The following is a 26523-nucleotide window of genomic DNA, read 5'->3' on the forward strand; positions in this document are numbered from 1 at the left end:
TCTCAATTCTATAAGCTCAGTTCTACTTTCCCATAATTTGTATCCGCTTGAGAAAATACTCTTACAACACAAATCAATCCTTTAAATGTTTAAAGATAATTCTATGTCCCTAAATTTCTGCTGGATCAAATATTTTCAGTTCATTCAATCATCTTCTTTGTGGTTCTTCACATAAAGGACTTATCCTACTATATTAATATTTTTCTTAGAGTTTGGCATCCAAATCTAAATACCAAGCTCCAGGAAGGATGTCCAACAGGGCCAAGCAGGATAACGTCGTACACATTATTTAGGGTACTTCATGTATTTTAATGACAGCTAAGATCAAAATTTTGGCGACAGGCAAGAATAATACAATGCTTTTCGCATTCAACATTCACAAAAATAAGAGACTTATATTGATAAGACAGTTCCCCACATTCGTCAAAAGTAGTACTACTGCATCAATTTAAAGGTAACTGAAATGCCATGTCACAGAACATGTTAAGTATATGAAGCATAAATAGACCAAATTGAGAATTTGTGGAAAATTAGGTACTTCTCCAGAAAATACACCTATTAAATAAAACTAAGAGCTACTATTTACAATAAAAGGGATTTCCACAGGTATCTGAAGCTCATCTACAGATCCCAGAGCTGTACTATATTCATTAGTATAACCACAATTGCTCAGCATAGTGCTTACACAAGTCGATACGCAATATAAATTTATATATTCCTCACAATAACTTTACTACCATCCTCATTTTAAAGTGCAAGAAAGAGAATATCTAAGAAATTAAGCAATCTGCCTTCAGATGGTAAGCAGAGGAACCCAGATTTAAGCACAGTTAACTCTAAACACATCATCTAAACATTCTCTCAAATCATCCATTAGAGTATGATCTAATTAAAACACTGTACATTAGAAATTGTTTTAAGCATTATGACTGACCAGTAATAATCCTAATTATTTTTCTCTGTCCTATTTTCTTCATTTACTAAGTAAGAGAGAATATCTCTTAAACAACTATGCAAGGTTGATACAGGAAACAGGAGAAGTGGTGAAACATCATGAACAGGACTTCATTTATTGCATGTATTCACAGGGAGAGACAGTAAGTGAATTTCATTTCAGGACTACTTTGCTAATTTCCATTTAGTAAAGTAACTATATGGAGAACCATATCATAGTATGATTAAAGGGTGCTTATAAAACATTCCCCTATAGACTCATTCAATTCACATTTATTCTGAAGGCATGAAAGCTGAGCTTCCCTGATCCAAACAAATATTCTAAATTTCCACAGATTATCTCTTCAAAACATAAATAAATAATCACTAACAAAAATCTGCTACAACCCAAAATGAGCCAAAACAGAGATGAATTGAAGTCGAGTTTTTCATAAGCCAGTTATACATTCACTAGTTCTCCCAACTTTAGTTGTAGATTTATTTATAGATCCTGATCATTTCAAAATTAAAATAAACTGTGGGTATTAATGAAATAAATTCTAAATAATTACATCGCAAAAACAGAAAATTAGAGACACAAAGATTCTTTATAAGATTTATTTATTTGAAAGAGAGAGAGAACGTACAACAGCACGGGGGAGGGACAGAGAGAGAGAGAGAGAATCTCCAACAGACTCCTTGCTGAGTGAGGAGCCGGAGGCAGGGCTTGATCTCAAGACCCCAAGATCATGACCTGAGCAGAAATCAAGAGTTGGAGGCTTAACCAACTGCGCCAGCCAGGTGCCCCAGAGACATAACGATTCTGAGTAACAGTCCCAGTGTCACTTACTAATTAAAAAATATTTTTATTTTAAGGTTTTACATGAAATGTTTCCACTCAAATATATCTACCAATACAAAAGAGGGGCACCTGGAGGGCTCAGTTGGTAGAATATGTGACTCTTGATGCCAGGGTCGTGGCTTCAAGACCCAGGTGGGTGCAGAGATTACTTAAAAATAAAATTAAAAAAAAAATACAAGTAAGAAACCAAGATTTTTTTACAAAAGGACTATGCCAAAAAAAGGGCACGATATTCCTCAGATTTCTTCAGAACCCCAAGAAAGAAATGTATGCACAGTAAATTAAAAATATACTGAAGTGCCAAAATGAACTGGCCAAATTAAAACAATTAGAAATAAATAAATAATACCTAATAGAAAACTGTAGCTTTTCTTGTATTTCTGTCTAATGGTGGGTTTTTCTGTGCCTATGATTGGTGCATCATTATTTGTCAGATTCCAGCTTCCTGAAATATAAGGTACACGTGCTGATATGGACCACCATGCTAAATATATTTATTTGTTTGAGAAATGATTAAGTGCTCACTATGGGTATTGTGCTGGGCACGAGGCTAGGTCCTGGCAATTCCCCAATCCCACAAAAAAAAGACTACCCTAGCCTCAGAGATTATATTCTTATAGAGAAGAGATTAAAGTAAGAAACACACGAATAAATGTGAAAAGATTCCAATAAAAGATACCTGACAATGCATTTCCATGAAGAGCCATCTTGATCATCCTGTTCTTCTATGTACATTCTGACATTGTGATCTTGATCCAACTGGTACCAGTACATGAGGCCATCTTTGTCTCGGCCAATTGGTTGCAGACGCATGGTATCAGCATCCTCCTCATTGATAATGTTCTTGAATTTGAGATTGTCATCAAACTGACACTCGCAGAGGTACTGGAAAATAGTCGTAACATGGCTTAAAATACCCCATAAATGTTTCTCCGTCACGTAAATGTGGTATGTTTAACCAAAGAACTGATTCAGGGATGGGAGCAGAAAAAAATAAGTGTGATTTATCCATCTTTCACTATCCTCTCCCCATTTCTGTACAGCCTGTTTAGAATAAGCAATTTAAAAAGATATTATTTCAAGTTAACAACTTTAGTATTACTTAAATTTACAGGTTTAATATTATCAATGACACAAAAATCATGTTACATTTCAAATGCCCTGTGTACTAGTCTCCCAAATTTTCTTAGGTATAAAATTTTCAATGATTCTTTCTATTAAAGTTTTTAGATGACATTATTCTTGAAATGACTATTGGCGAATTAAAATAATTGTAAAAGATGATAAATTCATTACCTTCAGGAGTGCTAGTTTGCATTCAACACTCATTTCAAGATAGCCCTTCTTCTCCATCTCCCATGCCCAGGTGCTATTAAACTCTTGGCATATCTGTCAGACAAAGTTAATATCTTAATACATAAAAGCAATTTCTATTTACGTTGGTATTTTGTTGTTCAATTATGTTAACTCTCATTTATACATATTTATAATGGAACGAGTTTATACCAATTACAATCCAAGCCAAATCCATCCTTAAATACACCAGAGATGTTTACTAGTGACTAATGACTGAATTTAAGGTAAGCAGTGATCTCTATAGCTCTCTCCTCTGCTCTCAAGAATTCTATACATGTTTTATAGCACATTTTCCCAAATGCAAAAATTATCTAATTCCCCTTCCAAATGGCCTAGAAGTTCCTTGAGGACAACAGTTTATCTCTATGCCTAGAATAGAGGTAGGCATTCAAAAAGCATGCCAAATTACAGGCACATTTTAAAAAAGATTTTATTTTATTTATGAGAGAGAGAGAAAGCAGGGGAGGAAAGCAGAGGGAGACGGACAAGCTGACTCCACACTGAACGCAGAGCCCAATGCAGGGCTCAGTTCCATGACCCCAAGATCACGACCTGAGCCAAAATCAAGAGTAGGACACTTAACTAACTGAGCTACCCAGGAACCCCCATAGGCATATTTTTAATGAAGCCTCTCTCCAACTCAATGTTCTCCTTTTTATGGGTAAAGATCCCATTGCTTGGCATTTAAGACCTTCTATAATGTGGCAGTTAACTTAAACTTCTAGGTTTCTCTCCCTATATAAGTGTTTCAAGCAAACCAGAGCCACTGTAACAATCTGAGGAAAGAAGTTATGGATAACCATACCACTTGATAATAAGGACTAATCGGGAGAAATGCCATGGGTTGTATGAGCTCTGTGAGCCAGTTTCTTCAGCAATAAAAGGGAAGCAGTAATAATATTGATCTTAAATGTTACAAAACAGGCATGAAAAATGATACAAAGTGTCTAGCAACTTCATGCTCTTTGTTCTAATCCGAGGAGGAGAGAGTATAATGAAGGTCAAGGGAGAAGAACTAACCAAGGGAGAAGATTATTTGGGAGTTTGGGCAATTAGCTAGATAAGCAGGCAGGAGAAACACAAGCAGGGAAGTAGAATTGCTTATATAACCACATTAACCTAAGAATTAGACCAGGCTGGCCCTTCTATGAGTGTTACCCTTTTTCTGTTCATCACCAGTGTCATTTTTTTTTTTTTTACCAACTATATAATAAAAACATATGAGATCATTGTTCGGATAGAAAAAGAAAATAATAAGGCAAGCAGTATGGCCAGGAATGATATAATGGGAGATCTTCAAAGGCCCAAAGGAAGAATAAGCTCTCCATTCTCTGGAATACCATATGTCTCTGGCTGACAGCACTATATACTAAGAGAGGAAGAAAAAAAAAGATACACAAAGGAAAAGGAAATTTGAGGAATATTACACAGGGAGGACCCTAAAGTAATTATATCAAAAGACGAAAGGTCAGAATTTGAATGGACATTTTGCCAAAGAACATACACAAATGGCCAACAAGCACAGGAAAATATGATCACCATTAATTATTAGGGAAATGCAAATCAAAACCACAATGGAATACTACTTCATATCCATAAGGATAGCTGTAATCAAAAAAGAAAAATCAGGGGGGCCTGGGTGGCTCAGTGATCTCGGGGTCTTGAGATCCAGCCCCACATCTCCCACATCTGGCTCCACGCTCAGCTCAGTGGGGGAGTCTACGGGAGATTCTCTCTCTCCCTCTGCCCCTCCTTAGGCTCGCAAGTTCATGTGCACGCTCTCTCTCTCCAACAAAAATAAATGTTTAAAAAAAGAAAAAAGAAAAATAGTAAATGTTGGTGAGGATGTAGAGAGACCGAAATGCACCGGTTGTTGATGGGAATATAAAATGATGCAGCTGCTTCGAAAAAAAGCTAAGCTAGTTCCTCAAAATGTTAACATTGAGTTACCATGTGACTTAGTAATTCCATTTCTAGGTATTTATACAGGAAAAGTGAAAATACGTGCCCACGCAAAAACCTGTATAACATTCGTAGTAGCATTTTTTATAATAGCTAAAAGGTGGAACTAACCCAAATATCCATCACCTGATAAATGGGTAAATAATATGTGGAATACCCATACAGTGGAATTTTATACAACTATAAAAAGGAATGAAGTAGTGATACATTCTACGGCTTGGATAAATATAAAAAACATTATGCCCAGTGAATGAAACCAGATCCAAAAGGTTACATATTGTATGGTTCTGTGTATATGAAACTTAAACAACAGTCAAACACATACAGCCTAAAAGTTTACTAGTGGTTGCCAAGGGGAAGGTAGAGGGAGGAATAGGTGATTGCTAATTAGCAGATTCCTTTCCAGAGTGATAAAGTGTTCTAGAATTAAGATAGTGGTGATGACTGCAGACCCTTCTGAATATACTAAAAAACACTGAAATTGGATATTTTAAAAGGGTAAATTTCATGATGTGACTAAAAGTTCAATTAAAAAAAAAAGAGGGATAATCAAGAATGTACAACCCAGCTTATGACTTAGATGAAACACCTACTGAGTGTTCTGCTGTATACGATGCCCCTAAAAGAAGAGGACGTTGGTTGACAATCTTAAAGGCTAAGTCTGAGTGTGGGGAAGCTCACACGTTCAGCACCTGAGAGGGGCTGAGAATGACATAGCTCCCATACTTACTTGACAACCCAAGTACTAAGGCATGGCCAGTGGCTCACGTAGTCAGATACCAAATACAAATGAACAACTCTATCTTTTATCACGTGAAAGGGGAGAAAAGTGAAAGCGAAAGAGTGGTAGATAATTAAGATGCAGGCCTTACTGCCTCACATTACTTACCTTCAATTTAATGACCTTCCTTATTTATAGCTTAGGGTGCAAAACTTTTGTGCTGATATTCAGAGATGAATATGCTACTCATTTTGTTTCTTTAATAAGGCAATGTAGACATACTATTATGCCATTTATGGAAAAATAAACCTCGAAACCTAATATCAGATTTGTCCAAATAGCCATAACCTATTGCTATCACAAAGTGAAGACTAAAAAAAAAAAAAGAATACTGTAAATGACAAATATGCAGGACTATATAAATCTACACTAGGGGTCAGCAAACTTTTTCTGTTAAGGGCCAAACAGGAAATAATTTAGGCTTTGCAGACCATATGGTCTCTTTTCAACTATTAAACCCTGCTGTTGTAGTGCAAAAGCAACCATAGAAAATATATAAATGAGTAAACTTGGCTGTGTTCCAATACAACTTTATTTATGGATAAGAAAATCTGAATTTCACATAAGTTTCATATGTCAACCGTTCTCCAAACCTTTTAAATATGTAAAAAACCACTCTTAGTTTTCAAGCCATACGTAAGTAGACAGCAGGCCAGATTTGGCCCATGGGCCAATGTTTGCCTGGAGTGCCAGAAACTAGCTGTGTCTATGAGACTGTCTATGACAGTTATTCTTGGATTCTTGTGAGACAAGGAAACGAAAGGGACCCCTTGAAAAATTGCTTTTTTTCCTGCTTCTATTCCTGTTAGGATTTTCACCCCCACCTTATACATGTCTTACGGAACAGATAATGAATGTCCTCCTTATAAAGGTCAAGGAGTTAATGACTTCTTTGGAAGTCTTCCAGCACAATACACAACATCTAAGGAGAAATCAGGCAGGGTTAATACGAACGCTTTCTAAGACCACTGACTCATCAGGACCCCTGGCTGGCACTAGTGCATAAGTGACTTATGAGGAACATCTATCTAAACACTCATCTTTGTTTCCAAATGCCTGAGAAGACACGTGCACCAGACAACAATCCTCAATAAAAACCCAGACCCCAAGCAAGACTCAATCTCCTTTCATTTCTAAGTCTCCCAGACGCTCTGTCTGTATCTGCACTCTCTCTACATCTTTAATAAACTCTGCTCTCACTTCCTTTGGCTCATGTTTGATTTCTATCCTGTGCAAAGCCAAGTCGCTGGAGGGGAGGTGGGTGGAGCGATGGGGTAATTGGGTGATGGGCATTAAGGAGGGCATGTGACATGGTGAAAAAAAAGAAAGAAAGAAAAAAAGCCAAGGACCCTCTTGGCTGGTCCTGAGAGACCCCCCTCTGGGTCCGAGGACCCAGGCAGCCTGCATCACTTGAAGCAAGACAATCCTTATTAGATTGCTAATTCATATTAACTCCCCATGCTCGAACTTGATTCTGATCAAACAGTCTTGTAAATATAATTTGGTTTTGTATGCAGTTTCTCTTTAGAGAATGTTCCAGTATCTAAAACATGAACATTTTTGTATAACGTTCATATTTATCACCCTAAGTTATTATTCCTTAATACTGGTTTTATGTTTGATTCTCTCTAATCTGGTTAATGAGAGGTCATATCCAGTGTATCCCCCTGCATGGTGCCTAAGGAACAGCCTTTCTGATATACACATGAAATCAAAGTTCTGTGCCTGCAAGGCTGAATGCCATTCAGGCCTCTTGACCACCTGCCTGCTGCCATTCCAAAAACCCTGGGACTGTCTTTTCCTCCTAACTTACACACAGAAAAACAAGGATGAGGATGAAAAATGGGGGGTTGGGGGGGTGGACGGGATTTAGAAGTCCACATCATCTCAATATTTATAGGAAAGGTGGTTTCATATGCCTACACAGCAAATACATGGAATTTATCTCAGTGAGATCATTAACACATTAATCTTGGAGGCATATATGCAATCAAGTACCAATAATTCTCTTTCTGACTACATAGAACATAAAGCATTAAAAGGGGACAGGATTGGGGGGGCAAAAAAAAGGGGAGGGATAGGGTAGAGCAGAGAACTGCAAAAAGCCATCACATGAACATCCAAACCCCTGAATTAAGACACTAAATCCTCCCCACTCATGCTCTCTCTCTCTCTCTCTCAAATGAATAAATAAAATCTTAAAAAAAAAAAAAAAAGGAGAGAGAGAGACTAAATCAAACTCTAATATGGCTTCTGGCAGCCTCAGGACTTGTCCCTGGGACCACTCGGCTCCCCTTGAGTTCCCGTCTAGAAAACTCAAGGTTTCCAAAAGAATTTACTATGTGTTCCAGCCAACACCTGATCTAAGTCCCTGAATTCCTTTTTCCACTTATTGTAAAGATAATACAAACAAAACCTTACAATTGTAAGTTTTCTCTCTGTCCCTTTGAGATGTATATGTATCTCCTATAAGAGTGTCTTTCTCAAGGACTTGAAAGCCATTCCTTTGATTTGTAATCAGGAAGGATAGGACCTCCTAGACTCGTGGGAGGACGGAAAGTTTATCTTTCAAAGTTAGCAGGCACAGAAGGCCTAATCAAGTTGACTGACCAACTTTCAGATCAACCCTCACATTTACTTTTTGTTAACTGTTCCTTTTCCTAACCCCCTTTTCCTCCCTCATTTCTACGTCCTGAAACCCTGACTCTGCCTTTAAAATACCAGTCACCTCTGGGCAAATTGGAATTGAGCTCAGCTCCTTCTCCTACCACAATAATTAGTGAATAAAGTCTGTCTTCACTGCCTTTATTTGTCTTTGGGGGGGGGGGGAGTTCTTCGGATACCATTCAGATGAAAATCTTTATTTTATAACTGAGAAACATGTTAAATTTATAAAGAGATTAATTTATATGGTGACTCCACCAATATTTACGGAGCACCTACTCTATGGCCGAAACTAGTCAAGGAACTGGGATACCGTGATGAAGAAGACTGGCAACCTGCTATCATGGAGCTTATATTCTAAAAGATAGTACAACAGGTAAAAATAAGAAAATGTCAAGTAGAGACAAATGCTATGTTGAAAATAAAACAGTAATGTGCTACAGAAAGTCTGAGTATTACTCTGGCTGGGTGCTCAGAGAAGGCCTCATTAAAAAAGTTGACATCTGACATAAAAAGTTGAGACACAGAAATCAGCCACAAGAAGAGCTGAACTAGGGATGCTCCAGGCAGAAGAAACAAACCAGCACAAAGGCCTTCAAGTCTGGCATATTAGAAAAACAGAAAAAAGATCAGTATAAATTAAATAGAATAAAGGGGAAAGTGGCAGAAGATAAGATTAAAGAGGCAACCAAGGGCAAACTATGGAGGCCAGGGTAAGGAGTTAAAATTTTATTTCAAATATAATGGGAGGCCACTGGAGGATTTTAAATGGAGGAAAAACAAAATCTGATCCATGTTTCAAAAACAGCTACAGTAAATGGACTACAAAGGGGAAAAAATGGAAACTAAGAAACCAATTTTAAGGCAAGAGATAATGACGCCATGGACTATAGTGGCAGTAGTGGGAACAGAAAGAAGTAGCTGTATTTTGGGAATCATCAGGACTTTTGATAGAACAGATGTGGACAGTGACTGGAAAGGAAAAACAAAGGTGACAGCTACATTCCTTAGCTTGAACAAATGGAAGGATGAAAGTGCTTTTAATGAAGGTATTAAGACAGTACCTAAGAGAAGGGAGTTAACAAGAGATCTGTTTTGTACTTAGTAAGTTTGAGGTGATATATATGACATCTTAAGAAGTATCTCGCTCATAGTTAGTGACTGAGCTGAGACTTGAACCTTGACTCCTGGTTCAGAGTTCTTTCCACTGGATCATACAGTCTTTATATAAACCTTTTCAAATCTGAGTCAAGAAGAATTTTACAGCTGAGCTCTGAGAAGTCAACTCATCTTCATATCCCTAGCTTATAACAAAGTATGAGACACAGCAGATACAAAACAAATATCTGGTGAATAAATGAAAGAAACACAAAAATAATGCTTTTACCTTAATTTAAAAAAATTATTTTAGGTTAACCACCACCCAACACAACATATCTTTAAGAACATTAAAAATTCTTACTAGAATAAAAGCAAACATTTATTGCATGTTTACTACGTGCTAACTACTGTTGTTATTGCTTTAAAACATAAGCAGTTGGGGTGCTTGCGTGGCTCAGTCGGTTATGTGTCTGCTGCCTTCAGCTCAGGTCCATCCCAGGGTCCTGGGATCCAGTCCTGCATTGGGCTCCTTGCTCAGGGCTGAGCCTGCTTCTCTCTCAGCCTGCTGCTGCCCCTGCTTGTCCTCTCTCTCTTTCTCTGACAAATAAATAAAATCTTTAAAAAAATAAAAATAAATAAAATATTAACAGTCAATTCTCACAAGCTTTAGATGTATGTACTCTGTTTTTGTTTTTTTTTTTTAAGATTTTATTTATTTACTTGACGGAGAGAGAGACAGCCAGCGAGAGAGGGAACACAAGCAGGGGGAGTGGGAGAAGAAGAAGCAGGCTCCCAGAGGAGGAGCCTGATGTGGGGCTTGATCCCAGGACTCTGGGATCACGCCCTGAGCCGAAGGCAGGCGCCTAACAACTGAGCCACCCAGGCACCCCTAGATGTATGTACTCTTATCCTCAGGAAGTTATGTGCTTTACCCAAGGAATGAGAGAAATAGTAATTAGTATCTATAGTCATTTTCAGTGAAATCAGTATATATTTAGGACACTAATCAGGTCAGCTGTCACCAACAGAACTGTGAACAAAGGCTAGAATGAGAATTATAAACTATCTAGGTCCATTCTTTATATTCAAATTACACCTCACCAAGTCTCCCTAATATTTAAATATGTCCAACCATTTTATATGTAATATTCTTCTTGGAGGCTAAACCAAACATTAGCTGAACATACTAAACATAGGGAGGAGAGAAAGCTGAATGAACAGTCTCTGCTTTAAGAAGTGCAGAATTCAGAAAGAGAGATGTAAACATATAATTACAGGGGGAAAAGGAGTCACTGAATTATCTACAAACTGAGTAACTATTACATTTATCAACTACTACAAAAACAGAGGCAACAAACCCTAATTTAGCCAATGGATAAAAGGAGATCAACTGCAACAACTCAAGAGTAAGGTTTTATTTAAGTGGTGACTTTTATGCTAGGACCTGAAGGATGAATAGGTTTTACAAGACAAGGAGGTGAAGAGAATTTCAGGAAGAAAAAAACAGAATATGCAAAGCCATATTCTGTGAGTGATATTAGTAATGTCCTGTCAATGTGAAGGTGGAGAAAGGAGTTCTTTCCACTGAGCCCTAGAGCCCTAGACCACAAGTGCTTGGGTTTGGGAGTGGGCACAGACAAGGCTGTGAGGGAAGGGAGTGTGCAAGGCTGTGAAAGGAGGTCATGGCTCGTATATATGGGGGCTCAACAAGCATTTGGAAGCACTATTAAAAAACACTTCTGTTGCACTGTGCAAGACAGACTGGATAATAGAGTCTGACGTCTAGGAGACCCACCAAAGCCTGTTTTCCAACAATTCAAGGGAAAGGGGTTGAAGCTTGAGCTAAGCTACTTAAGAGAGACAGATTCGGGTTGCTGGCGCACATACCTTACAAAAGCAGGAAGTTCCATGTTTAATATATGGTTTTACTACTTACAATATAACTTCCGCATAATTTCATTTGAAGTGGGCACCCCGTAAAACTACAAGATTTTTGAAAGCAAATACAAAGTCTGATTCTTCTTTGTATTTTCTATAGTATCTACCAAGTACAGGACCTTGCTGATAGTGGACAGTCAATACATATTTACTGTGTCAGTGTTCTCTAATTATTGAGAGAATTTACTATTATTATAGGATATTTGGGAACACTGCCTGCTGCTCTATTGAGAGAATTTACTATTATTACGGGATATCTGGGAACATTGCCTGTAACAATGCATTCAAGCTTGTATAGAATGGATATTTAATTTCTTAAAACATATATACAGGAAATATTTCAATGGCAAGATTTCTCAAGCAACATGGTTTTAAAAAATCAAAAGAATACCCAAACCTCAACTAACAGAGTATAAGCATATCTTAATTAGCTCATTCCACATTTAATCAGGAATGTACTATGTCCCAGACACTGTGCTTGACACCAGGATAAATAAGATACTGTAACTCCTGCCAAAGGAGCTCAGGATTAGAGGGACAGGCAGCTGAAATTTGTTAACTTATGAATTGGGCACATTTACACATGGCAAAAATTTGAAAGGCTACTCTCAAAGTAGCCTATTGTGAAGTCTTGGTCAAGGAAAAGCTACACTGAAAATGTGTGAAATAAGTCTAGCAAGAAAAAGAAAATCTCTATCATAGTTATTTTATATTCGTAGGTAAGATTAACTATATATCTAAAATGTAGTTAAAATGAAAAGAGTGCAATTGTTTAGTGCCTCTTTCCAAGAAATCTGCTTTATATCAGTAATCTAGGTAAGAAGGGAAGTAAGGCTTTAGGGTCACACAGGTTGAGATTCAAATTCTTGCTCTCCCAATCAGCAATGTGATCTCGTTTCAGTCAATTACCTCTTTCAATTTCAGGATCTTCACCGGTAGAGTGGAGGTTTTGTTGCTAGTAAAAGAGATAAGAAAGATGCCTATCAAATATTCACCATGCTATAACTTCCTTATGTAAATGCAAACTTAAAAATGGTTCTAGAACCAATTGGAACACAAGTAGAAACAGAAGGAATTAAGAGCTGGTAAGGAAGTAGATCAGTGTTCTTCAAACTGTACATAAACACTGTTTCATGACATTTTTTGTTTCATATATATGTTGTTTTATATACATGTATATATATAAATATATTGTTTATATATGTATATATATTAAACATGTATATATATATGTATTTATATATACACACACACACACACACACATATATAAAACATGCCTAAGATTAAAAAAAATTATTGGTGACTGACTTGTTTTAATTTCCTACATTTATTTTCTGGGTAATTAACCTCATTTAAAATGCAGTCAGGAGGCCAGAAAGGGGAGCCCTCAAGCCCTACCACTAGTCAATTGCAGACTGAACAAGTACTGTTTGACTACCCCAGCCAGAAGAAGAAAGGTTTTCTTCTTGCCAGTAAACAGTCCAGCCAATGAGAGACAGTCACAACTCAGCCAATAAAAAGCCACTACATAGACCACAAACTCTCAGTTTAGGACTCTTAGTTTATAGTCCCTCCCAATGCCTCCTTTCCTCTATAAAAGAGAGGTCTTCTCCTTTGTTCTCTGGACCGCCCAGCTTGCTTGTCCTTAATTGCAATTCTCTGCTATTCCCTAATAAACCCATTTTTGCTGGTAAAATAACTCACAGTTTTAAAGGTTAATAAACCCTGTATTAGACTGAATGGCTTGCCTTTTTATGTAGGCTCTGTACCCAACATGACAGTGAATATGCTGAAGCTAAGATTACCGCTAGATCTACAGAAAATTCCCTGACGACTGTACTCTTCATAATTCTACTGTGGGGAGATCATACATAAATATAATTTAAAAATAAAATTTGCCATTTTAACCATTAAGTGTACAATTCAGTGGCATTAATTACATTCACAATGTTATATAACCATCACCATGCTTTAGTTCCAAAATTTTATCACCCAAACAGAAACTCTTTAACCCAAAGCAATGAACACCCCACTCTCCTCCCACTCTGTAGCACCTGGTAACCTACATACCTTCTGTCTCTATGAATCTGCCTGTTCTAGATAGTTCATATAAGTGGAACCATCCAATATTTGTCCTTTTGTGCCTGGCTCCTTTCACATTAATGTATTTTCAACGTTTATCCATGTTGTAACAAGTATAAGACCTCCATCCCTTTTTAGGAACGAAAGATATTCCATTGTATAAATATACCACATTTTGTTTATCTATTCATCTGTTGACTGGCAATTGGGTAGTTTCAACCCTTCGGCTATTATGAGTTATTCTGCAATAAACACTGGCATACAAGTACCTGAGTCTCTGTTTTCATTTCTTTTAAGGATACAGCTAGGAGTGGAATTGCTGGGTCTTATGGCAATTCTATGTTTAGGTTTTTGAGGAACTGCCAAACTGTTTTCCACAGCAGCTGCACCATTTTGCATTCCCACCAGGAGCATGGAGCATATGAGGGTTTCAATATCTTCACAACCTCACCAATACTTATCTTCTTTCTTTCGTTTTTTAAATAGCCATCCTATTAGGTGTAAAGTGATATCTCATTGTGGTTTTGATTTGCATTTCCCCAACGACTAAAGACACTGAGTACTTTTTCATGTGCTAATTTATTAATCTTCTATATCTTTGGACAAATGTCTATTCAAATATTTTGCTCATTTTTAAACTTGGTTATCGTTTTGTTGAGTTTTAGGAGTTTCTTATATAGTCTGGATATTAAATTCTAATCACTTATATAATTTGCAAATATTTTCTCCCACTCTGTAGGTTGTCTTTGCACTTTATGTCCTTCAATGCACAAGTTTTTAATTTTGATCAAGTCCAATTCCTCTTTCTCTTGTTCACATGATTTTGAGGTCGTATCTAAGAATCTATGCCAAATCTAAGGTTATGAAGATTTATCCCTGTGTTTTATTCCAAGAGGTCTGTTTCACCTCCTTCACTCAGATTGTTGAAATTTTTGCGTATGGTATGAGGCAGGGTATCTTGAATTTTGCAAGTCGTTAAACTTCAAATATATATACACATATATATATACATATATATTTCATACCATAGGCAACAGTCAAAAAAAGGTTTTTTTAAAAAAGATTTATAATTTATTTTAGAGAAGAGAGAGAACCCAAGCAGACTCCATGCTGAGCAGGAGGCCGATGAGGGACTGGATCTCACGACCCTGAGACCACGACCTGAGCCAAAACCAAGAGTCTGATGCTCAACCGACTGTACCACCCAGGCGCCCCAGAAGAAGTTTTTAAAATAGGACATAAATCTTATGTGCATCTTCTCATTTTTAGCTCAAACAAGAATAGAGACAACTATATAACAGTAACACAACAATTTTCAATGGTAGGAACATTTTATACTTAGGAAACTTTATAAGATTTTATTTTTACTATTCCTAGGTTTATCTGCTGAGCTAAAGCAATGAGAAATAACTATAATTTTTACATAACTTCTTTGAAAACACATTAATATTTGAGTTACAGGAATGTTTATTAAGTAAATTACTGTGCTATGAAGGAGCAGTACTTCTAAGTATATAACTGACAGGTGTGCACCCTTAAAAACAAAAACATCTGAGAAGGGAAACGGGTTTCTGAAGTCTACTCAAGGGCACACTTGTCACAAGAGGTTTCCCAGCCATAATTAAGGTAATTCAGCTTGTTGCTCTATGGGAAGGCCTTCAGGTATATTATTACCACAAAACATTCATTGGACCACCCGAAGTCACACAGGAGTTCAGTAGAAAACCAAAGAAAATAAAACCCAGTACTTCTATACCCACAAGTATAGATAATTTAGCCCAAGTTGCTTGTTAGTTTCCAGAGGAACACTAGCCACAGCAAAGTAAAAAGTTCCCTAAAATCACTGTTGCTTTTCTAGTTGGTTGCCAGAGGACTGGGAGAGGGGTTTGTGACTGGGACTGTTGTTAATGGGTATGGAGGTTATTTTGGGGGTAATGGAAATGTTCTGGAACTAGATAGTTGTTGTAGGTGCACTACATAGTGAATATACTAAAACCAATGAATATACTTTAATGCTGCAAATTTTATGTTCTAAGAATTGAACCTCATAAAAAAGAAAACACCAATTAACATATTAACAAGGCAAATAAAAATTAAAGATAACAGCCTTAGTTTAGGTTTGAAAAATAAATGTAACAGTAGAGAAATATCTAATGCTTATGAAAATATGACCGAACTAACAAATGATAAATGACTTGCTAACAATAGCCAACAATCATCCCTAAGGAGTAAAAATAATGTGTCTTTTTGAAATTGCCATTTAGATTAAGGCCATCTACTGCCAAGTTTATTCACTTTCAAAAGATTTCTAAACCTGTTACTAGGGACCAAGGGACAGAAATAGCCTTTGTCTTCCCTTTACTTCTGAGGGATAAATGAATGTGGTATCATTCCGATGAGGGCGAAAACACCCCAAACAATACATATTAGGTTCTTTTCTACTCAATGTCATTATCTCTCAAGTATTCAGCCCCAGAAAAAGACTCTTATTCTAAGAAACATATTTATTTTTATATTTAACATTTCATAAAATCAAGAGCCTTTTAAGATCAATGATTACATACAACATAATAGCATTTTCTTTTTTCTTTGAAAAACCATCTCTAAATCATTAGTGTGGCATGCACTAAGAAAATCACAGAAATCAAAGAAAAAGCAATAATAAATTGCCATTGTCTCTTAGAAATTATTCTGAGGCTAAAGGAAATCAACTGTGATTTCATTTAAAGGGTAATTTATTAAAACTTGGCTTTCCCATTATTTTCAAGGCCATTATATGGCTGTCTTTGGGCAAGTGGCAGAGCAGCAGGAAAGCCAAAGCACAGGTACTGAGTATGTTGAAGGAAGATATCTGTTTATTAACATGTAGATATTCATTATCCCTGGCTAAGGTGTATAAAATTACTCGTGTGGTATCTGAAGTCATTAACAACCACAGGAAATAGAGGAGTTTCATGGAATCATCAGAGTTCACTTGCAGAGAAATTTCTTTGTGACTCACCAAGTAAAAAGGAATGTGAAGCTCAATAAGGCCAAGGCCTATCCAACTAGTAAGCAAGGAGTTAAAAGATCCTAGCAGACACTGCTAGTTTCAATTTCCACTCACTGGGTTTCTTTATTTTTAGGAAGGCGATTCCAACTTAAAAGTTAAAAGGCACCAGCTAGATTTTTGCGTTCCTTTACACTCTAGATGATACTGGAAAACACATGCCAGCAAGCACAGGATATGGCAACACGATGGATGCTCTTGGTTGCACTGTGTTGCTAGATACCTCTCTCTTTCCCTGTAAGTTAGCAAGACTTACTGATTTTGCCTTCCAAATAGCTCTCATATCCACCCTCTTCTTTCCATCCTTAGTGCCAAAACCCTACCTCAGGTCTCTTCATTGCTCAGCTGGATTATCACAATAGCTTCCTTTCACACGCTTCCTGGGCGTCCCCTCATCACCATTCTCTCTAGGTACTTTATAATACAGTGAGCTAAGCTATATTTCCTAACAAATTTCTGCTCATTCTACAGGTCTTAGTCCAACTGCTTTAGGGAAACACTAACAAAAAATGACAAACAGATGCCAATGCTGAGTGATTTGTAGTAGCAGTCAGTCTGCTAAGAGAGGCTTAGCAAAAAAAGCTTAGACTGGTACATCAGCTATGAGCCAAGGAACAGGGCCTAGCAGATGCCAGATACCTGCTCTGGACTTAAACAGAATTTTACATTAATCATATTCTATTGACTTCAAAAGGAAAAGAAACAGATCTCCATTAGAGATTATGCACAATGATGCCACTGAGAGAAAGATAAAAGAGCAAGAGTCTCATAACAGGGAAGGTAAAAATTCCACCAGAAAACTACCTAATACAGCTAAAGAGTACAATAAAGAAGCAAATATGGAGTTAAGCTTATCAGCAGATGACTGAAAGAAAACCGATATTGTCTAAGCGATTATTTAAGTCCTCTAAAATTGATTTATAAAAGATGAAAAAGCACTCAAGATGCTTACAACCTACAAAAAAAGACAAATAGGAGGGACAATATTTGTAGCGTTTTGAAGCACTAGATTCGCAAGATGCTGGTTCTGCCATTTCTGGCAATGTGAGACCAAACATGTTACTTCATGTCTTAAAATCAATTTCCTTGTGTGTAAAAGAAAATACCTATTTCAAAGGTGAGCTGTGTAAGGTAAGTATTAAACACAGTGCCTGGTACATAGTGACCATTCATTATAAAAACCATATGATAGGGGCATCTGGGTGGCTCAGTCGGTTAATGTCCAACTCTTGATTTTGGCTCAGGTCATGATCTTGGGGTAGTGAGATCAAGTCCCGCGTTGGGCTCTGCACTCAGCATGGAGTCTGCTTGTCCCTCTCCCGCTCTCTAAAATAAATAAATAAAATCTTAAAAAACAAACAAACCCATAGTTTCTATAATGGAATTATATATAAATCTATGAAAGAACATCCTCCTGGGAGAAGATCTTAAGGAGAAAGTAGTATTTGAGCTGAGATCAAAAGGATAAAATAAGTTTGCCTGGAAAACAAGTTAGTAGGAAGGCATTCCAGGCAGAAGATATAATATATGCAAAAATCTGAGGAATGAAAAAGACAGAAGGTTCTGTGAATAGTGTAAAATATAAGCCAAATAGTAGGGTGCACAGGAGAGAATGTCATTAGATATGGCCGAAGAGAAGTGGCTAAACCATTAAGAGTGCTGAATATTATGACAGAGTTCGGATTTCTGAGTGAATAGGAACCACTAAATAATTCTGAAAGTGATGTAACAGTCACTTTTAAATCTCTGTGTTTAAAAGGTCATTTTTGTAGTAGTGAGGAGAAGGCAGTGGAAAGGTAAAAGACTAAAAGCCAGGACACTAATTAGAAGGTGAAGTTTCAGGCAAGAAATGATAAAGGCCTGAATTAGGCCACAGCAGTAAGGATGAACAGAAGACAAATCTGAGAAATAAACAGGAAGAAAAACCAACAGAACCTGGCTATTGTTTGGGTGTGCACAGGAGGGCTTTGGGATGATGCTCAAATCATGGTTTGGATTCAGCATGTTGGTGGTAACATGACCACATCATGCATTCAGTATGTATAAGAGGTGTGAGGAGGGAAGAGAATGAATCTGACTTTTGATATGTTGAGTTTTATTTATGTGACACCGGTTCAATAAGCAGTCAGTTGGATATAAATGGAGGTGTTTATAATTTGGTATGAAGTCTAAGCTAGAGCTAGAGCTATGGGGAGTCAGTTTATAAAACTTTTTCTAGTAATAAACTGACAAGGCAACTTACTGAAGAGACTTCACACAAATATATTTGTTCAGTCACTCAGAGTGCTTGGAGCTAGGTAAATGGTAGTCAAAACGGTGGACAGAGTTCTTATCTGCTTCTGAACCAGCCAACAATGTAAGAGATCATAAAAAAACAAAGTAGTTCTGCAGTAGGTACAGATGTGTTTCTTGCTCATTCATGTCATTTTTATCTACCCAGCTGCTAACCACCACGTGACTTTCTGGTATTTTAATTTCATAAGGACAGACCTAAGAGAAATAGAGAAATAGATGGTTGATGTGCCTTCCAGGTTAGATATGAAACTTTTTCTGCAGAGGGCCGATGGTAAATATTTTAGGCTTCGCAGACCATACAGTCTCTGTGAAACAATCTACTCAATTTGGCACTGTAGCATGACAGTAGTCATAGATCAGATGTAAACAAACAGATGTGGCTGTGTTCCAATACAACTTTATTTACAAAAACAGGCAGTAAGCTGTAGTTTGCCAACTCCTCCTCGGATTAGTACTCTTAACAATGCAGACAGAAGAATGCCTAAGAAAAAAACCCCTAATACAGCTTTTGGCCACGGTAAAACCTGTACTTAGATCTTCAAATTGTATTGTTAGAAAAGCTATACTAGGGGTGCCTGGGCGGCTCAGTCGGTTAAGCGTCTTGTCTGGCTCAGGTCACGATCTCAAGGTCCTGGGATCCAGCCCACAACAGGCTCTCTGCTCAGCGGGGAGTCTGCTCCCTCTCCCTCTGTGCTCAAGCTCTTTCTCTCTATCTTGTGCATGTGCTCTCTCTCAAATAAATAAAATCTTTAAGAAAGAAAAGCTATACTATAACTAATAACTTTATATAAATAAATATAAATAAAGCTATTATCAAATATTTACCAATTATTACCCAACGTCCATACTATATCTGGTATCATATAAAATGTCCACTCCTGGTGATTCAGATAAGAAAATAATTACAATGTTCCTTTTTAAAATAATTTAAGGACTTCTTTCTCATTGCCAAAAACAGAACTTCATTGTTTTTCAGGATATAAAATCAGAAAGACCAGGCTGGGTAACTCGGCTTTGTGTCCTTTGTAAAGTTACTTAACCTCAATTCATTAATTAATTCAACAAATAATTATTAAACCCTATGTGCCAAGCACTGTGATAGGCATGATGTATATCAAGGGTCAGCAAACTTTTTCTGAAAACAGCCAGATAAAATAGTTAGGCTTTGTGGGCCAAGAGCCTAAATCAAGTACATTTACAAAGGTACTTATGTATTAATAGAGAAAACACTTCGACAATTTTTACTGATAAAGTTTTAAATATAATAGCAATCCATTATATTAAATATGGCATATTATGTCATATCTCATGTTATATACTATGTGTAATATATAATAATTGAGTTCAACTGTTTTATAATACAGGCATATTAGTAAGAAGAATGGAATTATTTTGGGGGAGGTGGAGAACAGTGTGTTTAACTGGAATCCAAAGTACTCTCTTTCGAGGGGAGGAGTTAAGATGGAGGAGGAGTAGGGGTCCCCTTTTTCAGCTGGTCCCCTGAGTCGAGCTGGATAGGTACCAGACCATTCTGAACACCCACGGAATCAGCCTGAGATGCAGGAAGATACATCTGGATCTCTACAAATGAACATCTCCAGCGCTGAGTATTGAGGTACGAAGCAGGGAGCCATGAATCTGCGCACAGATATCTGAAGATAAACGGAAGGGAGAGGGAGCCTCTGTGTTCGGGCGCCGGGAGCGGTAGTCATCTGCACTGGGGAGCGGGCGGACTCGTGGACCAGCACCCGTGAGAGAGCAGACTGAGACCGTGAGCCTAGGATCGCGCACGACCAGTCTGAAAACCGAAAACTGGAGCTCATATTGCATGGTGCACTGCGTGTTATATGCAACTAGTGAATCGTGGAACTTTACATCAAAAACCAGGGATGTACTATATGGTGACTAACATAATAAAAATGTATCATTATTAAAAACAAAAAACAAACAACAACAAAAAATAACAAAGTACTTTCAATAAACTGATTATAAATGTTCTTTGTGAAAAGGCATTATTGGCTCACGAGCCTTACACAAACAGGCAGGGGTGCGTAGGTGGCTCAGTTGGTTGAGCATCCAAATCTTGGTTTCAGCTCAAGTCATGGTCTTGGGGTCATGGTCTTGAGCCCTGTGTTGGGTTCCATGTTCACCATGGAGTCTGCTTGAGATCCTCTCCCTCTCTCTGTCCCTCTCCCTGCTCACTCTCTCTCTCAGATAAATAGATACATAGATATTGCAAAAATAGGTAGCAGGACATAATTTGAGGACTTCTGATGTGCATAACAGTGTATAAGGCATGTAGGATTGGTCTAGTTCTCATGAATTCTGGTAAGGGAAAGAGATTTTTATAGAAGCAAATACAATTTTCTCATCTGCAAAATGGGGGTATCAATATATGGATCTACCCTGCAAGGGCTGGGTGAGAATTCACATACGCACAAAGGTGCTTCCTCCTCTCCTTATTTATAAAGGACAGTAATTAGAAGAATAACAACGTAAAGTAGCCAACCAAGACAATACAGCTTTGATTCCCTACATCATTAGGGAAAAGATGCCTCCATGTTGAGCACATCTTGATTTGTCTTCCTGTTTCACATAAAGTCCCCTATTTTTACCTTCAGAATTTAATTAATAACCTACCAACCCAGGAAATACTTTTACAGTTTTTGTGGTATGGTAGCTTCAATTAACTAAGTTACCATAATAGTTATCTTTTATAGACCTTAAAAATTAGGTGGCAAATGTAAGCTTCAACAGTATCTTAGTTAGGTATTTTATTATCTGCAATACTTTTACTCTTGAAGCCAATATGTCAGACATTACGTTTCATACATAATTACGTTAAATTCTCACAGTTCTGCAAGATAAATGGTAGTTTCTCAGTTCTAGAAGATCGTATTTTCTCAGTGTTACAGATTAATCAACCTTGGTTCAGACAAGTGAGAATGTTTCCTGAGATCAACAATACTAACAAAGAATAGGAGCCCAGACTGGGTCCTCTGTTTATGGTCTCATAAAGCTGATATCAAGCTCCTTTTTGGTAGCTCTGAGCAAAAACCTATTTCCAAACTCATTCGGATTACTGGCAGATTTCATTTCCTTCTCATGCTTTCCATGTAGCCCTCTACCCTCCTCAAGAAGGGTAAACGTGCTGAGTCCTTCTCATGCTTTGAGTATTCCTGCCTTCTGCCTGCCTCTTCTCCTCTTACAGGCTCATGGGATTTACACGGGCCCATTTGGATAATCCAGGATAATTATGCTAATTTAAGGTCAACTGATTAATAAATTTAATTACATCCGTAAAGCCCCTTTTGCCGTGTAACATATTCATGAATATAACACCAAGGAGTGAAGGCACAAGGGTCAAACTTTTGCCTACTATACAACCCATATCCGCTGTTCCAAATGCCTTCCATCAAAATTACTGAGTGGACTATTTCTCTAAGTATGCTTTCATGCCGAACGTTTCCTACCTCATAACTTACAATCTTTCACATTATTTTCCTAAGCATTACTGGTTAGAAGGAAGGAAAGAGATCAGTGCTTTTCTATTTTTTATCGGTCATACTCTTTACCACAAACACTGAAAAGATGAGAAAATTTTAAATATATTTGCATACCCCAAAACTACTTTATTCTAGATACCACGCTGCACTTAACGCATTTACATTCTGCCTGCATTATATTTGACCTACTTTGCTTTGCTGCCTTTACTGAACTCCAGACTCAAGAACATCGTATCTTATACATCCCCTTGTGCCCTACTGAGTCCCTTACAGAGTAGGCCATCGAAAAATCTTTACTGAACAGCCAGATGAAAATGGGCTAGCATTAGCAGCTGTGGGTTCTTAGCTAACTACATTTATGACTATATTCTGTGTTTAAATGAATTATTTTAAGGCATCTTTCAGCTTTTCTATTAGATTACTCTGCTCCATCTGCTACTCATGCAGTGTTTCAGGGGTCAGAGAAAAAAGCCAGCAAAAGAAACCAAGCAAAGCTGAGAGAGATTTAAAAAAATTCAACTCTGTGAAAGAATGATAAAAAATAGGTTTGGTAAAAAAGAACCGAAGAATATCCACTGGATTTTATAACATGGCAAGGCTTCTTTTGACAAGGTGTTCTTGGTGGCACAGTGGAGGCAGAGACCCACCGGGGAGGATTCAGTGGGAAGTAAAAAAGTGAATACGGCATATGTGGGCAATTATGGAGAAGCTTGATTATAATAAAATGAACTTATATTTTTGGTTCAGTGTTACTATTTTCAAACAAAATGTTAGTCAAAAGTTTTCAAATGGACATTAAGTTTCAATGGATTTCAAAGAACAGTATGGAAGTAGACGTTGTTATCATGACAACAACCATGATGGTGTGGAATTTCACATTACATTAAAATCTAAGTTATCCCCTGAACTGGAATAGTAAGGGGAAAATTACAGCAGTTTTTCCTTCTAACGTTTTTATTTTGGAACTACCCAAATACCAAAACCTAGGCAATAAGATGAGTAAATAGGGTTGTTTTTCCTGCTAAGGGAGTTTAAACATACATTCAAAATAAAATAAATCATTTATTTACTTGAGAAATGTAAGCAAATTACTGGTGAAACTGACAATGTGCATTTCCATAAATTTTGCTTTTCAAAGTGCTTTCACAACTATCATTACCACCTGAGAATCTCCAAAATTCAGATTTGGGGCTTTCTTCTTTCTCAATATTCTTTCATGTTTGTTTGTTTGTTTGTTTTTAATTTAAGTAATCTCTACACCCCACGTGGTACTCAAACTCATGACCCCAATATTATTTTAAGTTCTAATTAGAAATTAATCACAGAAATACTAAATTGATTTATCCAGGATCAAAAATTTAATTAACAGCAAAGCTAGAACTCCTGATTCTTTTTCTTTAAGATTTTATTTATTTATTTCAAAGAGAGAAGGAGAAAGTGACTGTGTGTGTGCATGGGGGGGAGGGCAGAAGGAGAAGAGAAGCCCAAGCAGACTCCACACTGAGCACTTGCCCGATGCCAGGCTTGACCCCAGGGCTCCGAGATCACAACCTGAGCTGAAACCAAGAGCCCAAACAACAGCGCCACCTAGATTCCCCTAGAACCCTTGATTCTTAATCCAACACTTTCGAGCCTCAATCAAGAAGTTACTACAATTAGAATCCACAATATTTTACAAAAACATACGATAATATAATCAAAGCTTTAATGACCCCAGCAAATCCTTATGCAAATGGTAATAGCTAACATGCTTGCATCACTTAAGGTTCTACAACAGTATTACTAACAAATTAAGAAAGATCTGGGACCCCAGGAAAGATAGATTATAAGGATGATTCTCATCTCACAAAACAAATGTGCTCCTGGAAAGTTACATTTGAACGCAATTTTAATAAATTCTTATGTTGAAGGAACTCTGTAATTAATGAGAGCAGTTGTTTTCAACTCCCCTTCCATTTTTATTGATCAGCACAACCACTTCCAGAAGATATTTCATAGGATGTTATAAAATGAACTGTGTCCCTTCAAAATTCATATCTTGAAGCCCCAACCCCCAATGTGTCTGTATTTGGAGATTAGGCCTTTAGGGAGACAATTAAGTTTAAATAAGGTTATAAGAGTGGGGCTCTGTAAGACTGGTGTCTTTGAGACCAGAGACCCCAAGTCCTCTCCCTGCAGTGAACACACAGGAGAAAAGGCCAGGTGAGGGCACAGTGATTACAAGGACTAGCATAAAGTAGAAAGCGAGCACTTACCAAATTTGCCAACACCTTGATCTTGGAATTCCAGCCCAAAGAAATGTGAGAAAATAGATTTCTGTTGTTTAAGCCACATAGGCTGTGGTATTTTGTTATGGTAGTCCCAGCAGACTAATAATACGTGGGTTCAGAAGCATTTCTGGGGAAACCTTAGGGCTTCACGAAAAACAACTTGAAAACTGTTGAGCTAAAGAAATTTCTTATACTGCAAATAACCATAATCTAATTAATGTTTTATGTGCATTTAACACATAATTCTTAAAGCAAACTAAGATTAAAAGCATCTGTGTACTTGTTCCATAATCACAAAGCAGGACTTATTTATACATTGAAACTAAATTTTAAATGTCAAATCATGGGGTGCTTAGGTGGCTCGGTCAGTTTAGCAGCCAACTCTTGGATTTGGCTCAGGTCACGACCTTGGGGTCATGGGATCATCGGGCTCCTTGCAGGGTCTGCTAAAGATTCTCTCCCTCTTCCTCTCCCTCCGCCCTGCTCCTTCCCCCAGCTCGTGCACGTGTGCGTGCTCTCTCTCTCTCTCTGGAATAAATAAAATCTTTATATGTCAAATCATAGCAACTATGATAAAAATCCAAGTCAACAAATCAATGGTTAAAACAGACTGGTGTAACTGATGATCAGTAAGACACTGATGCTCCTCATACGGTCTCTAAAAGCTAATCGCTTAGGGTTGTGAAATAAAACTAATTGGCTTTTAGTTTTAGGCAACATGTACAGAAGTGCTTTACAAATTAAGAGACTATATATATGTTCACTGTTATAATGATAAAATGGGGACAGATTTTAAATTTCAGGAAAAGTTCTACCCAAATGAAGTTAGCAAATACATGAAAGGAACTAATGAACCACAAACGCATTAATTCTGAGTGGTAGGAATATGGATATTATAATACTCCTGGTTTTAAGCTATGCGCTTTACATTTTTTTAATATTAAAAATAAAAAGAGGTTGTGGGAAACATTTCTCCCAACCTCATTTCCTTAGAAACACAAGGTCCTCCAAACTAAGGAAATCCCAGAGCTATGTCTGTTTCTCAGGTAACTATAACTCAGTCCAAGGAGGCATGTGAAACATAATTTTAGGCGGTGTAGTACCAGTCAGCCTTAGCCTTTCTAACCTAGACCTTCAGGACACCTAAATTAGCACCAATGGGATTCTTCAGAATAAGTATTTTAAAATTCTGCTGGCATCAAAGAAAACTTAAAATATCTATGAAATTACTCTTAGAAGAATCTAAAATAATAGGCACTGAAAATTGGTATCTGATAAAACTGCATTTTTGAACATGTTTGAGCACCTACCATTAATATTAGAAAAACATGCATACCTTTTGAACCTCACAGAACTTGCGTCTTAGTGTGGGGGTGAATGGAATGGAAACAAGGGGGGTACATGCAGGAAGATAAATGGACAATTATAAAACAAACAGTGTATACTATTTCACATACTCTAGCCAGGTACTATATGGCCCACAAAGAAATGACTTATGGAGGATAACTACAAAATACTAAGGAAACACTGAGTAAGACACATACATACACAGGACTTTCTGCAAGGTAAATGTTCACTCATTCATTCATTTACTGACTTAACAAATACTGAGCAACAGCTAAGTGCGACGCACTGGTTTAGATATAAAAAATGTAATAGGAAATGATAAAAAATTCTTGCCCTCACAGAGCTTTAATTCTACTGGAGACAGACTTAAAAAGT

General features: G+C 37.3%; 1 protein-coding gene across 2 annotated transcripts in view; it reads right to left on the minus strand.

Annotated features, from left to right (window-relative positions):
• RSF1 (remodeling and spacing factor 1) overlaps nt 1–26523 on the minus strand; it is a 144578-nt gene that overhangs the window by 60561 nt on the left and 57494 nt on the right. For both annotated transcript variants that reach the window (XM_040630901.1, XM_008707444.2), the window contains exons 3-4: nt 3092–3184; nt 2475–2680 (exon numbers count right to left, since the gene is read on the minus strand). In XM_040630901.1, the coding sequence (XP_040486835.1) occupies nt 2475–2680; nt 3092–3184 (299 nt within the window). The remainder of the gene's footprint in view (nt 1–2474; nt 2681–3091; nt 3185–26523) is intronic.

This window comes from Ursus maritimus, unplaced genomic scaffold (genome assembly GCF_017311325.1).
Source record: "Ursus maritimus isolate PB19 unplaced genomic scaffold, ASM1731132v1 scaffold_16, whole genome shotgun sequence".
Taxonomy (NCBI): Eukaryota; Metazoa; Chordata; class Mammalia; order Carnivora; family Ursidae; genus Ursus; species Ursus maritimus.